Raw genomic sequence first — 21793 nt, 5'->3', positions numbered from 1 at the left:
GAGAAGCAATCCCTGCCACTTCTCCCCCCTCCAAAAGCAACCCCTCAAAAGCAACCAGAATGCAAGGAGGCCAACCCTTCCAGCTTCGCTTTATTTTTAAAGCAGATTTTACTGAAGCAGAACAGGTGGGGGTGTTAAACTTTTTATCATACTGTTTTTCCATCACATACACACCAATTAATTCCACTGTGTTTTTCTGCTGCAGGGCTAATAGTCGCTTTGTGGGAGGGGTCAACCTCTCCCTCACCCCTCCAGCACCACTAGTCCAAACAAATGTGAAGCTCCCACAGCTGCATTAAAGGGTAAAAAAGGTGGGAGATCCAATCACATCCGTTTCAGTTCCAATGTGCCCTTTTACTCAACTCATTAAAGGGACTCACCCATGTCCTCTTATGCTGAGGTTAAAGCAGGGGTAGGCAAACTAAGGCTCTGGGGCCAGCCCCGGCCCAATCGCCTTCTAAATCCGGCCCGCAGATGGTCTGGGAATCAGCATGTTTTTACATGAGTAGAATGTGTCCTTTTATTTAAAATGCATCTCTGGGTTATTTGTGGGGCATAGGAATTTGTTCTTTTTTTTCCAAAATATAGTCCGACCTCCCACAAGGTCTGAGGGACGGTGGACCTAGCCTTGTTAAATCAAAGACTGGAGTTCTGGGGAACTCAAAAGTTTTCCACAATTTTGCATCACTTTGCTTGGTTCTAATAAAGGTTTTGCCCAGCTGAGTTATGAAATGCTTTCTTTTTTTCTTTTTTTTAATAAATATTTATTAAAGTTTTCACAGTATTACATAATAAAAAAGAAAAAAAATACAAAATAAAAAACAGTTAAAAATAATTCCATCTTTTCGTCACTTATCTTTCATTTACTTGTTTCCCGGACCTCCTCATACCTCCCTTTTTTGTATTCCAGTTCAATTTATTAGTTCAGCAATTCCTTTCCCTCCTTATTATCCTGATCTTTAATCTTAATATATTGTAACATTAAATTTTTACCTATTAAAAATCAAATTTTTCCATATTCTTTTAAACCATTACAGCTAGAAACCACTTAACGTCAATCAAACATCATTCTAACATTCATTAATTTTGCAATATTTCTGTAAATAGTCTTTAAATTTCTTCCAATCTTCTTCCACCGACTCTTCTCCCTGGTCTCGGATTCTGCCAGTCATTTCTGCCAATTCCATATAGTCCATCATTTTCATCTGCCATTCTTCCAGAGTGGGTAAGTCTTGTGTCTTCCAGTACTTTGCAATAAGTATTCTTGCTGCTGTTGTAGCATACATAAAGAAAGTTCTGTCCTTCTTTAATACCGATTGGCCGACTATGCCCAGGAGAAAGGCCTCTGGTTTCTTCAAGAAGGTATATTTAAATACCTTTTTCAATTCATTATATATCATCTCCCAGAAAGCCTTAATCCTTGGGCACGTCCACCAAAGGTGAAAGAATGTACCTTCAGTTTCTTTACATTTCCAACATTTGTTATCGGGCAAATGGTAGATTTTTGCAAGCTTGACTGGGGTTATGTACCACCTGTATATCATTTTCATAATATTCTCTCTTAAGGCATTGCATGCCGTAAACTTCATACCTGTGGTCCATAACTGTTCCCAGTCAGCTATCATTATGTTATATCCAACGTCTTGTGCCCATTTAATCATCGCAGATTTCACCGTTTCATCCTGAGTATTCCATTTCAACAGCAAGTTATACATCTTTGACAAAGTCTTAGTTTTGGGTTCTAACAATTCTGTTTCTAATTTTGATTTTTCCACCTGGAAGCCAATTTTCTTGTCCAGATTATATGCCTCCATTATCTGATAATAATGAAGCCAATCACGCACTTTGTTTTTTAGTTTTTCAAAACTCTGCAATTTCAATCTATCTCCATCTTGTTCCAAAATTTCCTAATATTTCAGCCATTTAACCTCCATATTGAGCTTTTTCAGAGCTTTCGCTTCGATCGGTGACAGCCACCTTGGGGTTTTATTTTCCAATAAGTCCTTGTATCTTATCCAAACATTAAACAATGCTTTCCTGACAATATGGTTTTTAAATGCTTTATGCGCTTTGACCTCATCATACCACAAATATGCATGCCATATGAAATGCTTTCTTATGGTCACTGAAGGCAAATGCTTCCCGCACCTCCTTTGAAAACTGGTCAGCCCTTGCTAGGTCAAAACGCAAAGCAGCTCAGATGTATTGCAACCTGTGGAAACTTTACCAAAATGCCAGCAGATAACTCTTGCAAGCAGACACTGCAAAATGTTAGATCTGCCCTATGATTAGAAAGCTCCTCCCTTGCCAGCGACCTAAATGAAAGAGGAACATTTGTACAAATAACATCTGTCCACGAGGTGGTGCTGAACTGCCACAAGTGGCAAGGCTGGGCATGAATCATTTTCTCATATAAAAAGGAGGACAATGCCATTTTGGCTATTACTGCCAGCCCACACAGTACAGCCTGGGGTGTGGGTGGGTGGTTGTAAGGGCAGTTACTTAGGAATCAATGAATCTGACAACTGGTCTCTAGTTGTTTGCCAGATATGGCCCAAAATTATTTGGAAACCTCTTCAAAGCCATAGTGTGCCTTTTAAAAAGTAATACAACGGCAGAAAAGAAGCTTTGGGAGATGCAGTTGGGATCAAAAGAGCAGGCAGAGAACATTGGAACTGGCAGGACCAGTGAGGTCGGAGGTGGCCAATGCAAATATTTAGCACAAAGCATCTTCCTTTGGTTCAGGAGTGCCTGTTGTCACAGTTGCTTCTCTGCTGGAAGAAAGGCTGTGTGGCCTCCGTTCTCTCCTTATCGTCCTCCTTTATGAAGAACAGCCAACATTGCAGTTCACACCGGTTTTATCACATTTCAGAGCTGCTGTCACAATCTCTAGTGTGGGTTCATATCGCAATAACTACTCAGCAGTAAACCTGATTGCATTCCCTGGGGATTGCTCCTTCGTAAGTGTAGCTTGTGCTTCGCAGGACTGTTCACAAAGGACCCCCCCAAATTCCAGACATATGCAAAACTATTGTCTTTTTTTTTAAATGATATTTATTAAGAATTTTAAAGTTACAAAGAAAAAAGAAGGAAAAAACAAGAGAAAGAGAAAAGGAAAGAAAAATGTAGATAAAAGTAACAATTACAAATCAATAAAAACCAAAGTCAAAAGGAAAAAACAAAATGCACAATGCATCAAAATCAAAAAGCCAAAAATAAACAAAAAATTTAAAAACAAATCCAATATTCCCAAATCCTTAACTTTCATTAACTTATTTCATCGACCTCCTCACACCTCCCTTTTTTGTATTCTAGTTATTAATTATCTCAGCAAATCCTTTGCATCTTTCACAATATTCTGTCATTAAGTTACCTTGATCTATTTTAACCTTATCTTACCATAAAAAAGCCTAAAACTTAAAACTTAAATCTTATTTATACCAAATTCTTTTAACCATAACATATTCTTACATAATTCCTTTTTAACATTTCTGCTAAAGCCAAATAATTTCATTCCAACATTTTTTCTAATATTAATTTTACAATACTTTTCTAAATATTTTTTTAAAACTTTCTTCCAATCTTCATCCATCGTCTCTTCTTCCTGGTCTCGGGTTTTGTCAGTCCTTTCTATCCCATCCATCTAGTCCATCAACCTGGTGACCTTATATCCGAGGCTCTTAAGTCTTTTCTGTGTCCCTTCCGCAGGTCTTCTTCATGTTTATACCCGTACTTTACTTTGTCTTCTGCTCCTTTCACTCGGGGAGACTCCAGCTTGACAATATTTTTGTCCCTTCTCAACAAGTCAGCCCCTTTTCCATAGTCAACACTGAAATCCATGTGGTATTTAAAGGCATGTTTCAAGGTCCCTCCAAAGTTAAGGGCCCCCACAACTCCGAACTCCCCCCGGCCCAAAGCCAGACTTGAAAGGTCAAAACATCCCTGCATAGGGGGGTCCATCCAGCCCCCCATCTCCAAGCCAAACAGAACTCCATCTCTCCAAATCTGACTTTTTCCAGGTTCATTCGTCAAATCCACCAACTCATGTTCCTGCTGGGCCACAGCTCCCTCCATCTCTGCCACCCGAGGTCCATCAACAACCTCCTCCCTCATCTGATCTGTCAAAGCACATTCCTGGATTAATTCCTGAGTGCGTTCTATATAGGTACCCATTGCCTGTCCAAAATTTCCGATCGCAACAGTCATCAAATCCATCTTCTCATGTAACTGTTCCAATAAGGCACTTGTCTTGCAAAAGGCAAGCACCAGAGCCTCTGAGCACATTCTTGTTCAAGGTCGAAGTCTGGTCCCACGATCTTTAATCTTTACAGCTGCAAAGCTCCCCAGTTCGACTTTAATAACAGTTTCACAAGCTCCCTCTAGGGGAAACAATTTCTATTTGTATCCATCTTTTTTTAAATTTATTTATTAAAAGCAGATCTAGCAACAAAGTTTTCCTTTTTCGGATATTTTGTCGATATTTTGTTCCTTTTAAATGCGAAAGGGAACAATGGAGTCAATATGTTTCTCTTCTTTTAACTATCTGTCAAAAACGTTTGTCCACAGTCAATGAACTTCCCCCAAACGTCTGTCCTGACACCCCGCTCCCAGGTTCAAGACGGTGGAAAATTGCCTTTCTTTACTCTCTCTTCTGCAGGTTTAAACAGTCTAAAAAAGGTTCCCCCCTCTTCTCCTGCTTCCAAGGGGGGTTCAGTAATTTTAAATGATAAAAATTTAATCCTTTACACACGACTTTCTAAACTCTAGCTTGCCGTGTCTTTGCTTCAATCTATCTACAAAAGCGGAAGGCGGACTTCCTGTTTAGACCTTCCCGCTTTCGGTGCCTAATTAAGAAATTTCATAGTCCAATTTTCCGTTCTACTCACGGGCAGTTGTTTAAAATCCAATTGTCCACAGGAAAAAGTCAGCGCTCTCCGGCAACAGCAATGCGGCTTCACTCCGTGAAAGAAGCAGTCGATTCAAAGCACCGCGCCACTCACCCCCACGTCGCTCCGGATCCCCAAAACAGGGTTTCCCCGCGAGTAGGGGGGTGCAAAGGTGCCAGCCGAATCCCACATCCACAGGCTTCTCCCGCCTGTGGTTTTTGATGGGTCTCTGCCTCGCTGTGGCGGTTCAGACCCTGTTTTCCACGGAGCGGATTCCTCCCAATCGGAGGAAATCCGCCATTGCCAGAGGCGACAACCCAGAAGTCCGCAAAACTATTGTCTCTCCCCCACCCCCACCCCCGCTTATTCTCTTCTCTGTCTTCTTTCCAGGATGTGGAATAAGGTAGAGGAATATTAAGTGGGCCAGCAGCCTGTTCTCAGTGCCTCCCTCCTCTAACAAGGGGACTTGCCAGAAGTCAAACCAAGGAGGCAGCAGCCAGAACAGGGTCCGCGGTCAACAGCTCTTAGGTCCCTGGCTGTGTAGGTGTCACTTCCCACTCACAGCACAGATTCGTGATTCGAAATATCTACCAGGCCAAGGGTGGTATATAAATTTGATAAATAAATTAAATAAATAAATGGAATGTCTTGGCCATAGCAATATTTTGGGGTTGGGATTGGCTGAGCAGCATGTAGAACTGGTCAGCCAAAGATTGAAGATTTGACTCCAGGAGCCCCTCTAAGTTTAAACAGAAGTACAATTGCAGGTAGGGGGGCAGGAAATATAGTTTAAAGATTTTTGGTGAATTATTTTTTTTTGGGGGGGTGACATTTTTGTTTCTTTGTTTTTGCTTGTAACTTCCCCTTTGTAAGGCAAATGCCATGCTTTGCTCCAATAAGCCCAGCCTCGATTCCCTTCCTCTCACCTGTCTGCTCCAACTCTTCCCCATCCTGAAAGAAGCGCAGAGAAGCACCGTTTTTCAGGACATCCCCCTGCTTTTTGGAGTGAGGCAGCTGCGTATGATGCTATGTTATAATATTATATATTAATTTATACCCCGCTCCCCACCCCCCAGACAAGGGCTCAATGAGGCATACAGATAAGAACCGCTAAAAACCTAGGGGTGGGGTGGGGGTAAACAATCATTAGAATCATAGAATCATAGAGTGGGAAGAGACCACAAGGGCCATCGAGTCCAACCCCCTGCCAAGCAGGAAACACCATCAGAGCACTCCTGACATATGGTTGTCAAGCCTCTGCTTAAAGACCTCCAAAGTAGGAGACTCCACCACACTCCTTGGCAGCAAATTCCACTGCCGAACAGCTCTTACTGTCAGGAAGTTCTTCCTAATGTTTAGGTGGAATCTTCTTTCTTGTAGTTTGGATCCATTGCTCCGTGTCCGCTTCTCTGGAGCAGCAGAAAACAACCTTTCTCCCTCCTCTATGTGACATCCTTTTATATATTTGAACATGGCTATCATATCACCCCTTAACCTCCTCTTCTCCAGGCTAAACATGCCCAGCTCCCTTAGCCGTTCCTCATAAGGCATCGTTTCCAGGCCTTTGACCATTTTGGTTGCCCTCCTCTGGACACGTTCCAGTTTGTCAGTGTCCTTCTTGAACTGTGGAGCCCAGAACTGGACACAGTACTCCAGGTGTGGTCTGACCAGAGCAGAATACAGTGGCACTATTACTTCCCTTGATCTAGATGCTATACTCCTACTGATGCAGCCCAGAATTGCATTGGCTTATATATATATATAAAAGAGCTATTAAAAGCCTGCGATAAGAAGAGCGCGGCCCCTGCCATTAACAGCAGCCCGTTCCCGAAAGGCAGCGCAGCGCTCAACCCCGCCACCGCCTCCTTCCAGTCGCCGAAGCCCCGAGAAAACGCCCCGTGGGAAGCGGCGGGGAGGCGGGCAGGGGCGGGCGGCGCTCTGCGGAGCCGGGCGGAGCCAGGCCAGCCGGGCGGCGCGGCAGTTCCGGACTCGCCTCCCCGCCGCCGCCGCCGCCGCCGCGCTCTGGACCCGCTTGCCGAGGTCGCGAGGGCGGCCGAAGGAGGCGGCGAAGCGGGGGCGCCCAGGAGCCCGTCGCCATGCAGCCGCCGCCGCGCAAAGTAAGTCCCTGCCTGCCGAGCTCGCGGAGGAGAAGCCGGGGAGGGCCCTCCTTGGCACCCGGGCACAGTCGGGGCCGCGGGGTCCCCGAGACGCGCTCCCCGCCCCCTAGTCTGAAAGGGCGTGCGCCCTTGAAGGGGGCGGCTTCCTTGGCGGCGCCGCGTCAGGCTCTAAACTAGGGCCCCCCCAAACTTTTGGGAACCTGTGGGCACATTTGGAAATCTAATAAGCTCTTGCGGGCGCCACAAACGACCCATTTCGCAGAAGGAGAAAACCGTGGAGATGTACAGAAGCTCCTCCCAGACAACGCGGGACGGGGGGGGGAGCATCTACACACCTCAGGGCAAATGAAACACAGAGGAAGGGGCAACCCCTACCACCCCAAGCAAGAAAGCAAACAAACATTCGTTAGATATAAAAATTGGGCAGGGGCTTGGCTGGTGATGGAGGGGGTCTTGGTGGAAGGTGCCACAGTGCCTGTAGGAGCCACATGGAGGCGCCCCCCCTCTAACCTCTTGGACTCTTTCATGCATCATAATTCCTAGCCTTTGTATTTAAAGCGCTTAGCATCCACTACCTTGTCATCCTTGCAACAACCCTTTTGCAGAGACTGAGAGGAGGAGTGACTTGCCCAAAGCTACTTACTGAGTTCATGACAAGCAAGATTTGAGCCAGGGGCTTCTAGACGCTATTGCTACACCTGCTGCATGTGGGTTGAGCTCCTGGAGCTTCTGCCCGCTGCTGGTCCCTGAGGGCAGCTGTTACTGGGGTCATGCTGGTCCTCTTCCCACTGCCTCTGGGTTCGTAGCCTTACGGTTCCATTCCTGTGCAAAATAGGGGGTTCCTTTTCCTCCTGCTCCAGGTGTGTGTGCTTGTCTGCTCCTTGCCCTGTGGAGGGCCTATTGCCATTGATAAGGTGCAAACTCTCTTTCTTCTGCAGGTTAAGTTGACCCAGGAAGTGAAAGTGCACCTCATAGAGCAGCTGTCAAGCCTTCAGAACAAGCAACAACGGGAGCTGGAACTCCTAGAGGACATCAGGTAACAAACTGAAATTGGGAACTGGGCAAGCTCCTGAACAGGTTCCGCCACAGGCCTAAAGGCTACCCTTTCCCTCCCCTGTTAAACAGCCTAAGACAGCCTTCCTCTTTACAGACATTGAATCAGAAAGCAAGGGATGGAGATTGACCTCTTGCTAGTGGGTGACCCATGAACTTCCGAGAGCCTGCTGCTCCTTATCCAAGAGGCTTAGCCTGTAAAGAGCATCAGCCTTAAGCTAGAAGTGTTGTTCACCTGCTTACATAAATCCAGCAGTCATTTGTGTTGATTCTGTACCTGAAGTTAGCATGTTATGTTTCAGGGACTCTTCCAATGGATCAGTGCTGGGGTTCATATTTAAAATGTGGGGATTACTGGACAAAGCAGAGTGGTGCTGAGTAGCATGTGCTCAAACCTGAGCCATTACTGTGCAAGGCGGAGGCGTCTCAGGGCCAACGAAAACAACAGCTGCTCAGTCGTCGTCCCCCCCTTTTGCTGGAGGCCATGCAAGTTAAAATAATGTGAGCTGCTGGGTTATTAGGAAAACTGCTCAGTTGAGGTCTTCTCTGGAATTTTCTGTCAGGAAGTATGACACACTAATTGTTGTTTCGTAATTATTACTTCTTTGAACTTGTTTTTTAAAAGCACCATGCAATTTCTGAGGTTACAGTTGCAAGGGGGAGTTGGGTGGGTGCATGCTAGCTGGGCTTCCGCTGAGTCCCAGAGCTCTTCACCCAGCAGATCTTGAGAGCGAGATTGTTCCCTTGCCCTTAGATTCTGATTGTGCAAGAAGATTGGGCTGTGTGGTTATTCAGGGCCTTTGTCTTCTCCTTGCTTGCAGGTCCTACAGCAAGCAGCGATCTGCCATTGAGAGGGAGTACGGGCAGGTGAGACAATGCAAGGCTTCTGAGCTGCTTGCTTGAAATATGTTGCATGCTCCCATTTAAATTGGGTGTAGCCAGCGACATATCATGGCAGGGTGGTGGATAGAACCAAAAAGTGTCTGGCTTTAGCAGCGGCCATTTCCCCAGGGTTTAGAGCTCTAACTAACAAGTCGTGTCAAGCGATGGATACAGACTCTGCTTGTGCCATCCACTGTAAGCCAGCACTCTTCCCTAGCTGAAGGAAGTGACCCAGTGAGCAGGCAAGGATCATTTGAGCTCTTTCTTGGAGCTGATAGACCTAAAGAGACGGCTGCAGCTGCTTCTTGTGATTTTTATACTTGGAAGTGGGCAGACAAGGAGTCAGCTGTATCTGGAACTTGTACAGCAAAGCGTCTTGCAATCACTAGAAAAAGTTGAAATAAGAAGTGGTACTTATCTGACCATAGACCTGATTCCCACCTGGGCCATGTTTTGGAGAGGCATCCTGGGTTATGCCCAGGCTATGCTATCAAACCAACATGCCTTGAAGGCCTAACTTCCTCAGCAGTGGTGCTGCAACAAGCTACTAGGCTTTATGTCCTCACATTACTGAGTGTTGCTGACAGAATCCTACCCTTTAGCCCTCCTGCCTAATCTCTGATTCTCTCTTGGTTGCACCTGGCCACTGCACACATAGATGGCTTCGTTTGGCTGTCCCCACTGAGGCTTGGGCCATTATCTCTTGAAGTCCCAACCTGGGATTGCACGTGAGTAGGAAAGTGATCCCTTGGTGTATCATATCACTCATCTGCATTTGATCTTCTGCCATCTTGTTGGACAGCATCCTTTTCATTCCTCCCCATTTGATTCTTGCGAGCCATTCACTGGTGTTGATAAGTGCGTTGCCATCCTCCTGGGGGGTTACATAACTGTAACAGGACTGGCCTTGGAAGGGTCCTTTCAGGCACTTTGCCCGTCTAGAACTGGACATGAAAGATGAGTTTGGGGACAAACATGCCTTTTAGGTCTGATTCTCGTATTTAGCAGGATCGTTTTCTGGACTGCTGAATATTACTCCATCTAAAGCCATAACTCATGTTGCATTTGAACCCTTTTTTAAAAAACGAAAGAAGCCAATATGCAATTTCAAAAGCAACTCCAAAAGTCATTGGAGTAGAGAAATGTCAGGCAAGGAAATTGTTAATGACCTGTTCCTCTTCTCTCTCTCCTCTTCTCTCTTCTCTTCTCTTCCTTTCTCTCCCCGCCCCCCCCCCGGCAATTTTTCTGGTTTAAAATAAACTAATTATAAGGCATATTTGTGTGTATGAAGTAATTCCATGCCTCTAGAAACTAGCCTGCCTTGGGAAAGGCTGGTTTTCTGTCTGCTGAAATAGGGGAGCATTTGAACATGCACTGCCATCCCCAGCTGCATGAACTTGTACATTTTAGGAAAGGCTTCGCCACATGATTCTTCTGCTCCTTTCATACCCTGTTAGCATCTACTCTCCTTTTGTGCTACCCTCGACATGGATTCACATAGACAGTTTGGGACTTGCATTTTCTGTATGGGAGACCTCATACAGGCAAAGGGGCTGGGAGCTGTGTGTGCCAATCCATCGTGAGGAAGTTTGCTTTTCAACAGCTTTTCCAAATTCGTGAACATTATTTTTAAGCCAAATGTGAATATATATATATATATATATGCAGGTTTTGGTGTCTTCGGGTGTCTTCCCGTGTAAGAGTTGGGGTGTCTAGGCGACGTTTCGACGAGGTCTCACTCGTCATCTTCAGGCTGGTGCTTTCGGCTTCTTGTTACTGGAACAGAGCAGGATCTCAGTGTTTGAGTTCCTATAAATACTGTTGAGGGGGTGTGGTGTATAGCCTCCAACGTTCCTCTCTGCCCAGAACGTTGGAGGCTATACACCACACCCCCTCAACAGTATTTATAGGAACTCAAACACTGAGATCCTGCTCTGTTCCAGTAACAAGAAGCCGAAAGCACCAGCCTGAAGATGACGAGTGAGACCTCGTCGAAACGTCGCCTAGACACCCCAACTCTTACACGGGAAGACACCCGAAGACACCAAAACCTGCATTCCTGTACCCGTGAAAATCTACGAAAGCAAATATATATATATATATATATATATATATATATATATATATATATATATATATATATATATAATTTTCATTTATATACATTACAACAATGATTCAACTACAATTTTAACATTTCCAGCTTCGACTCCCTTCCCTCTCTTTCTGCGGTTCTTTACATTTATTTTCATTCTTGCCTGTCTTAACTTATTCTTTTATTCATCTATTCTCATATATATTTTTGAACTGCAGGTTTTTACAGTAATCCCGCCAATGTCTCGATCTGTTTGCAGATTATTTGTAAATACTCAATAAACCATTTCCATTCCTTTCTAAAAAGTTTGTTATTTTGATTTCTTATTCTTCCGGTAAGTTTCGCCATTTCTGTATACTCCATTAGTTTCTATATCCATTCTTCTCTCGCTGGGACATCTTCTTCCTTCCATTTTTGGGCAAATAGCATTCTTGCAGCTGTGGTCACATACATAAATAAGATAAATAATAAATAAATAAAAATAAATAAATAAAATATAAAATAAATAAATAAATAAATAAATAAATAAAAAATAAATAAATAAATAAATAAATAAAATAAAAATAAATAAATAAATAAATAAATAAAAATAAATAAATAAATAAGAGAGCCAGTGTGGTGTAGTGGTTAAGAGCGGTAGTCACATAATCTGGGTAACCGGGTTCGCGTCTCCGCTCCTCCACATGCAGCTGCTGGGTGACCTTGGGCTAGTCACACTTCTTTGAAGTCTCTCAGCCCCACTCACCCCACAGAGTGTTTGTTGTGGGGGAGGAAGGGAAAGGAGAATGTTAGCCGCTTTGAGACTCCTGAAGGGGAGTGAAAGGCGGGATATCAAATCCAAACTCTTCTTCTTCTTCTTCTTCTTCTTGCAGCTGTGGTCACATACATAAATAAATTTCTATACTTTTTAGGTAGTTCTGATCCCATAATTCCCAAGAGAAAAGCTTCTGGTTTTTTACGAATGTTATCTTAAACATCTTTTTCAATTCATTGTATATCATTTCCCAGTTAGCTTTAACCTTATTGCAAGACCACCACATATATGGAAAAAGGTACTTTCTTTCACTTTACATTTCCAACACTTTAATTTTGATTTATACATTTTTTCCAATCTACTAGGTGTTAGGTACCATCTATATAACATTTTCATATAATTTCCACTTAAATCATGACATACTGTAAATTTTATATTCGTATTCCATAATTGTTCCCATGTTTCCATTTCTATGTTATGACCAATATCTTTTGCCCAGTGTATCATTGAAGATTTCACTTGTTCGTCCTTTGTCTCCCATTCCAATAACATTTTAGACATCACTTTAACATTACAGTTTATCTCTAGTTGTGATAGTTGTTCCTCAAACCCCCACTTCATATCCTTTTTAAATACTTCATTCAAATGATGATATTGTAACCATGTTGTTAACACCCCAATAAATCCTTAAACTCTTTTAATTAAAATTCTCCATCCTCCTCTCTTAGCAAATTTCTATAAGTCACCCAACTTTCCGCCATATTTTTCTTTTTCACCGCTATGGCTTCCAAAGGTGAAAGCCAAAGTGTTGTTTTAGTCTCTAATAAGTTGTTATATTTATCCCATATTCTATACATTTTCCCCCTAATTATATGGTTTGTGAAGCCTTTGTGTACTTTTGCCTTTTCATACTACAAATAAGCGTGGCAACGAAAAATATTATCATGACCTTTCAAATCTAAAATATGTGGGTTCTTCAATAGCAACCGTTCCTTCAACCAGCACATACAGAATGCTTCATAATATAATTTAATATTTGGCAGGGAGAAACCTCCTCTCTCTTGCGTGTCTATTAGTATTTTATATTTTATTCCTGTTTTTCCCCCTAGCCAGTTGGGCCCCAGTGGCGGAGGTGTTTGAAAATGCTGTGCCCTTGGTGTCCCTGTAACACAGCTGATGACTGGGCAAAATGTGTGCATTTAGACTGGCTGCATTTGGCTTGCGAGCCTTGCAGGATGGGACAACCACTGACAGTGTTTCTCACGCAGGGGCTGGCATGCTGCTGACTCAGCACTGCTCCTGTGGTGCACCTCTTTGCTACTCCCAGTGCCACATGGGGCTTGTCAAGCAAGCAATCAAAACAACAAAGCCATCATGCATGGGGGAAATTGGTTGCATGAACTGACTCTGAGTTACTGTCAGGAAACCACAGTATTCTGAACCTTGGACCAGTGATAACTTTGCCTTATGCTGTTTTGAGTTTCTGAGCATACCTGCGTCCGGGTTTTATTTTAAGAATTGGATGTGCTCAATTAACACACTGACTTCCTGCAGTCCTACACCATGGAAAAGGAGGGTGCAAAACATTCCCGGATGTACTTGACCCTGAGCATCTTCCCTGTGGCAAAAGCACCTGCTGATCAGCAAACCAGTAATATCAGAAGCTGCCATGTCAATACAATCCTGGCTCTTGGGTCTTTATCAGATGCTTGTTACTTTTATACTCTTCTCCCTTAAGTGGGTTAAACCACAGAGCCTAGGGTTTGCTGACCAGAAGGTCGGCGGTTCAAATCCCCTCCACGGGGTGAGCTCCCATTGGTTGGTCCCTGCTCCTGCCAACCTAGCAGTTCAAAAGCACGTCAAAGTGCAAGTAGATAAATAGATACCGCTCCGTCAGGAAGGTAAACTGCATTTCTGCTCTTGTACGCCAGAAGTGGCTTAGTCATGCTGGCCACATGACCCAGAAGCTGTACACCGGCTCCCTCGGCCAGTAAAGTGAGATGAGCGCTGCAACCCCAGAGTCGTCCGTGACTGGACCTAATGGTCAGGGGTCCCTTTACCTTTACTTTTCTCTTACAAAGTTCACTGCAAATTAGCATGGTTCCTCAGTGGCCTCCCATGCAGTCAGTGGCCAGGCCTGCTTAGCTTCAGCCGTGCTTCCCAGGCCACCTATAAAAAAGAAGATAGTTGCTGATAATAGCTAATGGAGCCGGAGAATCTCCACACACACACACACACACACACACACACACACGGCCTCCTCTTCTTCTTCTTGGAACTGCTGTGGAGAGGAAGAGGCAGCCGCTGGAGGCCACTCTTACACCTGCAACTCAGCAGGGGGGCCACAACAAACACCCTGGGTGATTCATCTGCTAAGTTTTCTGCATGCGGAATTGGGAGGGATACCCAAAAAGGCCAGTGGCCATATTTGCAGGAGCTTTCAGGGAGAGGGAGGTCTGGCGTGTGTTGTTGTTTTGTTTTCGACTACTCTCCATCTCCATCTTGCAGACTTCACATGGGTGGAAAGATGGGGCACAAAATGTTTCAGAATAAATACACCGTATATATTTACAGGCATTGCAAAGGCTGGCAAGTCAGTATCAGAAGAGAGATGGGCAGCGGGGCTGGAACGTCGCCAGTGACTCCAGGTGAGGAACTGGGCTTTGTGGCGAAAGGAGCTGAGCTGCCTTGCTTATTGGGGAAGGGGCTCGCCTGGCTTAGCAGCTGGAAAGGATAGCGTTTGAGGAGAAGGGGGACATCGTAGTCCTGTACTCGTCTCCCAGTCTTGGTGTTCATCTGAATCCACCTCTGATTACAGCTGTTCTCAAGGGTAGTCCAAATAGCAATACCACCATGTTTAATTATATGTGTGTTTTTGGTCATGTACATGGGTAGGCAAACTAGGGGCCGGATCTGGCCCAATCGCCTTCTAAATCCAGCCCACAGACAATCTGGGAATCGGCATGTTTTACATGAGTAGAATGTATGCTTTTATTTAAAATGCATCTCTGGGTTATTTGTGGGGCATAGGAATTCATTCATTCCCCCCCTGGGGGGCTGAGGGACAGTGGACCAGCCCCCTGCTGAAAAATTTTGCTGACCCCTGGTCATGTATATGCCTGGGGAAATGTGGCTATTGTTCCTTTAAGTGCCCAGCTCTTTGAATTCAAAGAGGCTTTCTCTTTCTTTTCAGCTCCCTAACCTATAATGTTGAAAACCTCTTAGCAGAAAGTGTGGTGGTTTTTGATATTGCATTGTGGCTTTATGCCTTTCTTTAATCAAGACATCTGTCAATGCAGTATCTGTGCTTGCCCTTGAATTTTAGTGCAGGAAGCAAAAGTGCCACCCGGATTACTTTCTTCCTCTATTACTTGGGAGGAAGGAGTCTCTCTTAGCTGGAAAGCAAAGAAAGCAGGTGGGAGGAAGTAAAGAAGCAGCGTTAAGCCATCATTCCAGGGAAATGAGGATGTGGGCGCAACAACTGGACTCGGGAAATGGGTGGAAGGATGTGAGGAGCAAGGTGGGAGAAGCTGGCAACTGGAGCACACAGGCCTGGCAGAAAAAATGAGTCAACTGAACCTTGACATAGTGGATGCTGTTGCCTTGTGTTGTTGGTCTAATGCAGCCATTCGATAGAGCTTCCTCAAATTTAACCTCAAGGCAAGTTCTAAGAATCTTGGAGGATGTTTTGTGGAGAGAGAAGCTGATGCAATGAAGCACAAGCTCTGAGCCTGGATGGGGCTTTATACTCAAAGAGCTCAGGAAGTGGTTTTAGCACTTCAGGAGGCTGCTGATAGATATCGCTGTGCACATAGTCTAATGGGGACTGAGTGCGAATCAGCAAATGTTTAGAAAGATGCGTCTGGCTGGCCTGTACTGCATATACCATGCTGCTTAGTGCAGTGGCTGTCAGGAAATGAAAAGCCCTGGTGTTCCTGGAGGACAGAGGAGTCCTCAGACCTCATGAAATCAGAAGCAGGGGCTGGTGAAAGCTGGTAACGCCTTGACCTCCTCTAATATTTCTGCAGGAGTGTCTTTGGAGTCTGGAAAGGTGTGATCGATGGCACCGTCTCTTCTGGTCAGTCCAGGCTGGCTGCCTCCGATAATTATCGCAGTGTGAGCGCAGAGGCAGCTAAAACCGCTCGTATGTCAAAAGAACACTTGTTCAAAAAGGTACTCTTTGGGTGGGCTAGGAGGGTCCTAGTAGCAAGCCTTTGGGGACAGAGAAACCGTGCTTGGCTCTGGATGGGGAGGGGTTCTTGAGACTCCGCTAAGGGGTTGAGCAGCAGCTGGCAGAGGGCAGGATGCTGACCTGACTGTCGGACCACTTCCCCACCTGTTCTCCTAGGGCATGGACCAGCTGCTGAATATCCAGACTGAGCTGCTGGAGACGGTGAAGGAAGTCAGCAAAACCAAGAAGCATTACACACAGATTGAGCGGTCCAGTGAGGTAGCCAGAGAGAAGGCTGCCGATGTGGATGCCAGGTGAGGCCCCGGTTCCCTACCCCCCAAGCAGGGGAATCCCAAAATGCGAGTGCCAGGGGGTCCCAGTGGGCTGCACCATGTTGTTTTCGCAAGTCTCGTATGCTCTGGGACTTAAGGTAGAGCTTTCCAGAGCTGAGCATCACTTGGTGGTTTGCATCCAGAGGATCTGTGGAAACTGATGCCTGTCCTTTTCCCTCTCCTCCACAGGCTCAGGAAGAGTGACCACGGCATATTTCACACGAAGGCCAGCTTGCAGAAGCTCAGCGCCAAGGTCAGAGGCCCATCCTGCCACCCCACTGGGACACTGAAGTGGGTTACAGAGGCCTGAGGGGTGCGCACGTCGCACAGTGGGCTGGCAGAGAGCTTCCCGATGTGGGGTGTGGGTTTGGTAGGCCTTTGAAATGTTAAGTGCATGGCCCTCTGTTCCTCTCATTGCAGTTCGCTGTGCAGATGGCAGAGAATTCACAGCAGCTGGTGGTGGCACGAAATGAGTACCTCTTGACTCTGGCGGCTGCAAGAGCCCACCTGGAGCACTACATCCATGTGGAGCTGCCTGCTGTTTTCAAGGTAAGAGCTCTCTTCTTACACTGCACACCTTCTCCTCTGAGGACAACTTTGCAGACCTGGGCAGCTTCTTGTATAGCTGTGGCAGGCCATAACTTTGAACAGGAAAACTCTGTGGGAAGGGACAGTGGTACACAGCTTCCTCTCCACCGACACACACTCCCCTAGTTAGCAATTTCACCTTCCTGCAGCTGTGTCCCTTTAAAAAAAAGATGGGGAGAATTACATGTTTTTTATCCTTTCCTAAAATGCTTGGATTGCCGCCTACTGGGGTCTTTTCTTTTGCTGCACAGGATTTTAGCTTGAACCAAATTCTATTTCCCAGGTTTTTGCCAATCCCACAAATATCTTCCCTCAAATAGGCCCCTGTTTTTCTCTGAAGGAGTGTAGGGAGTTGCCTCATTTTGGATGACTCCCTGCACTGCAGCAAGTTTGGGTGGAATGATCTCTCTTCTCCTGGGTGTACCTCTGTCCTGGAGGAGCCTCCCTTCCTGTTCCTCTTTTCGCTGTGCACCACCCAACCTGTTGGATCTGTGTTTTGTCAGATGCTAGATGGTGACCTTTATGAGCGGCTCAGAGACCAGCTGACCCTGATCAGCAAGACAGAGCTGGAGGTCTGCCAAGGCACACAGGAACTTTTCCAGCATGTTCTGGGTACATCTGCACAGGTAACAAGGCGCTCGTAGGTGACTGTGTTTCTAGGGGTCTGTAGGGTATCCCCAAAACTGCTGTTCTCCTATTGGGAGAAAAATACAGGCATATTTTTACATTTGATGTTTTCAGATCTCCTCCAATAGAAATCCAAGCCCTCTGTGACTATTCTAAAGTTTTCTGAAGAAGAAGAAAAGTTGAGAAATACAATCATGGATCTCCAGTGTCCCTTCTGTTTTGGCCCTCATTCTCTTGCCTAGCAAGTTTGGACTTTCTTCCCCCACCTTACATGTCACAGTTTAGTGTTGCTGTGGAGCAACCATTCCCCAAATGAACTTGTGGTAGCCCTAGGTCTTCATTTCTGAGATACTGTAAGCAACTTCAAGTGCTTTTCTTTGGGACCAATCCAAAGGAAATGATAACCACCTTGTTAGACCTTCTCTACCTTTTTGGGGAATAACCTGTGAGCCCTCAGAGGCCTACCAGCAGGTGGGATAGGGCTGTCTCTTAAGCTTTTCCAACCTGCTGAAGCCCACCAAGGCTTCATCTGCCTCTGGTGCCCTCTTGGTGTGTGAATTGTTGGAGGAGCAAAAGAATGGTATGGTGGTGTTGTGGAGCTCAGTCAAGAAGAGTAAAATTTGGGATAGGATGTAGGGAGCACAAGCAAAATTAAAGAAAAAAGATGGTAACAGACGGGCCACAGAGAATCTATAGGACAGGGATGGTTGACGAATGGGATAAAGAGAAGCCTACAGAGAAAGAGGAGATGGCACTATGGGATGTGGAGAGAGGAGGAGCACCTGAGAGATTGTGGGAGCAGGAAAATATAGCATAAGAAAGGTGAGGAAGGGGTAATGGGTGGAGTTACAAATACCTTGAGGTCCACCGACCTGGACCTTGTGATCCTTATTTGAGGCCCTCCTTCATGTGCCTCCTGAGCTAGAGGTCCAGAGGGTGGCAACTCAAGAACAGGGCCTTTTCTGCAGTGGCCCCCTGTCTGTAGAATGCTCCTCCTAGGGAGGCTCGCCTGGCCCCTTCATTACATATCTTCAGGTGCCAGGCAAAAATGTTTTTCTATAGCCAGGCCTTTGGCTGAAGAACATTCTATGGCCTTTTAAATGTGTTTGTAGGAGGAGGGATTGTTGGTTTGTTTTTCTGCTATGTCTTTTGTGTTCTCATTATATATTTTTTATGGTTTAAATCGCCCTGTGCTCTTTGAATGAAGGGTGGTATATAAATTTAATAAACCAGTAAACAAATAAAATAATTACAGAGATATCATTTACTCATGCAGAGAAAAATGAATATACACTATAAGCACAGAAATAAAAGAGGTGGTGACAGATAACCAGATTAAAAAAAGAAAATACTGCATCAAACACTTTTCTGAGACGGATGTAGTCTGGCTCTCTTAAAGATGTAGAAATCTACAAGTGGCCCTTGAGTGATTTGCATTGGGCCCTCAGATTTAGCTGATGAAGAACATTGCAAATGTGCACTTGAAATGCATGTTCTTCATCAGAATTGTGTTTGATAAAATAAAATAAATAAATGCTGGACCACTGAGACTTTGGACAAGGCAGCTCTTTGGAACACAGAAACAGCAGAGACCCTGCCAGCAGCCTTTCCTCCAGGAAGGACAGGCTGGCGGTAGTGCAGTGAAGGCAGCTTTCTCTCTCACTTGCTTGGCATCTCTCAGACTTTCTTTTCTTCCTGGTTGTTCTTGCAGGTGTGCCAGGAGCAGAATCTCCTCCTCTTCCTCCAGGATAATGCTGCATTTTCAGCGATGGTCATGCAGCCCTTTCAGCCAGCAGGAGCTGACCAGGTGGTAAGAAAGAAGCAGTCCTCCTCTAGCCCTTGCCCAGGAGGAGAAGGGTGTCTTCGGACAGGGCTGCTAACAAGCCTATTTCTTCCCAGACTTCTCTTCTGCATGAAAGTGGCAGCAGCCTTGGGGAGAGCGGGTTAGAGAAGGAGGCACGTCGCTGGGCCGCTCGAGCAGCCAGAGATTACAAAATAAAAACTGTCAGTGAGCAGGTGAGCAGCCAGGCTTTATTTCCCAGGAAATACTTTCCATGTGATAGGACTTGTCCATGAAATTAGAGGGAATAATCCCCTTTTCCTGGTTGTACTTTTATCTTCTGCATTATGTGGGTGGATGGATATGAACTGGGAATAGCATAAAATCCTGTGAAGAGTTAATCCACCCATCGGTGTCTGGGGGCAGGGTAAAATAAACCCCTGTCTTCACCCATGAAGAAAAAAAACACAGTTTTCTTCCTGCTTAGATCAAGAGAGCGGGGTTTTTGTGGGGCTCCAGTCCTTCAGGACCTTGTGGTTACTTTCACTGGCAAGTCGCTTTCCTTCCCTCCTCCTTTGGGCAGTCTCCTTAGAATTGGGGCCCTTTTTCCCTGAAAGAGGAGGAGCAGCTGTCAGAAATGGAAATGGAGGTTTCCAGGCAATTTCCCCCTCTCCTCTACTGGATAAAGCTTTTGGATTTCTGGAGCTGGCAGAGGAGAATCTAGCAAACTCCTTGGAGTCCAGGGGATGTTTCCCCAAGACAGGATCCCAGCCAGTTATTCTGTTCTAATGATTTTTTTCACTCTGAAAAGAAGAACAGACTTCATCCTGTTTAATGATTTCACCTCAGCAGCCACAAAAAAGGTTCTATAATTTCATTAAAGAAGACGTGGCCTATTGCAAATTTTGAGGTTCCTGTGGCCATTCTGATTTCAAGGGCCAAAGACTGAACTGACGCAAGGTTTCTTTCAGGATTCCTGAGACAAGAAAACAGAATTTGCCCAGAAAATGTTGCTAGGATCACTTAAGTATTCAATATTGGGTTGAGCAGGTTCTACAGAGAATGGAAGCCAGGAGGCAGCAGGCCCCTGAGGCAGAGATGACCACCATGGAGAAGAGGATGGAGGAGATAAGAGAGAACCTACGGAAGGCTGAGGTGCGTCTGACTGCAGGCTGCCTGGCATTTTCCAGAGTGGTCAGCAATGCTTGTCTGTCTGAAGCTGTTGACTGTGTGCCATTGATATCCCTTGTGGGCTCCTGGCATTTGTGTCCTGTGTGTGTGCTTTCTGGTGCTTTTGCTGACTTGACGGCAAATATTGCAGGGGTGAAAAGAGCAGGCTGCATTGCCCAGGAGAAAAATTCCAACTGAAGGTAGCCAGCCCATCACCCCATTTGACTGTATTTTATAGCCAGGGGACTAGAATCTCCATGCTCTGTAAAGTTTAACTTGTTGAAGAGGTGAAATGGTATAGGTAAAAAAGGTAAAGGGACCCCTGACCATTAGGTCCAGTCGTGGCCGACTCTGGGGTTGCGGCGCTCATCTCTCTTTACTGGCCGAGGGAGCCGGTGTACAGCTTCCGGGTCATGTGGCCAGCATGACTAAGCTGCTTCTGGCGAACCAGAGCAGCGCACGGAAGTGCCGTTTACCTTCCCACTGGAGCAGTACCTATTTATCTACTTGCACTCTGACGTGCTTTTGAACTGCTAGGTTGGCAGGAGCAGGGATCAAGCAACGGGAGCTCACCCCGTCGCAGGGATTCGAACCACTGACCTTCTGATCGGCAAGTCCTAGGCTCTGTGGTTTAACCCACAATGCCACCCATGTCCCAGAATAATAGCATCCCAGAATAAACAGGTTAATGCATCATCATATTGAGACTTCGATGTTTTATCTCTTCTGATGCAGTTAGCCAGTCACAGGTGGATCTACATTTGGAAAATGATTTCCGCCAGCTTCTCATCTCCCCTGCTCTGCCTTGTGTGTGATAAACCAGATTTCAAACAAAGGAAATTTCTGTTCTTTTATTGAGGGAAAGGAGGGTATAAGATGCTGTGGAAAGGAGGGTGGGCGAATGCATGGAGAGGCTCAAAATCAATAGCAGAATTAGATTCCTAGGTTCAGAACAACAGGAGGTACCATTGCATTAGGTTCCTAAGTGTTTTGCAGGCAAACATCATAACTGGCTCCTGGCCGGCATGTATAAAATGTGCATTTTAGGTGTAACCAAGAGGTTGTAGCGCCCAGTGGGATTCTTGCCTTTCCCCTCCCCCTTTTTTGGGACAGACCTCTACAGTAAAAAAACAGAACCCCAGACAGAGGGGTAGAGAGGAAAGCTCCATCCAGTGGCATTGGTCCTGTGTGTATATGTGCTGTGGGAGTTTGCATTTAAAAAAGAGAAAGGAAAAGAAGGTTGGGTGGTAACTGAGGAGGGGCAGCCTTCTACCCTGCCTTTGCTGCCAGGGCATTGGCTTCTGACTGTCATTCAGAGGGTGGCATTCTTGGTGCTGA

At 45.5% G+C, this 21793-nt stretch overlaps 1 protein-coding gene across 2 annotated transcripts in view; it reads left to right on the top strand.

The window, feature by feature from the left end:
* Positions 1-6868: 6868 nt before the first annotated feature.
* Positions 6869-21793, top strand: part of FCHSD1 (FCH and double SH3 domains 1) — a 21792-nt gene continuing 6867 nt past the window's right edge. Inside the window, exons 1-12 of one of the 2 annotated variants that reach the window (XM_081206353.1) lie at positions 6869-7003; positions 7942-8039; positions 8878-8923; positions 14362-14435; positions 15816-15960; positions 16136-16272; positions 16480-16543; positions 16711-16839; positions 17382-17504; positions 19217-19312; positions 19405-19521; positions 20336-20440. In XM_081206353.1, the coding sequence (XP_081062479.1) occupies positions 6983-7003; positions 7942-8039; positions 8878-8923; positions 14362-14435; positions 15816-15960; positions 16136-16272; positions 16480-16543; positions 16711-16839; positions 17382-17504; positions 19217-19312; positions 19405-19521; positions 20336-20440 (1155 nt within the window). In that variant the 5' untranslated portion in view covers positions 6869-6982. Of the gene's footprint in view, positions 7004-7941; positions 8040-8877; positions 8924-14361; positions 14436-15815; positions 15961-16135; positions 16273-16479; positions 16544-16710; positions 16840-17381; positions 17505-19216; positions 19316-19404; positions 19522-20335; positions 20441-21793 lie in introns of both variants that reach the window. The other variant, XM_081206352.1, reaches the window with a different exon arrangement.

The sequence above is a fragment of the Podarcis bocagei genome (assembly GCF_964188305.1).
Source record: "Podarcis bocagei genome assembly, chromosome: 8".
NCBI lineage: Eukaryota > Metazoa > Chordata > Lepidosauria > Squamata > Lacertidae > Podarcis > Podarcis bocagei.
This window is presented reverse-complemented; position numbering and strand designations above follow the sequence as displayed.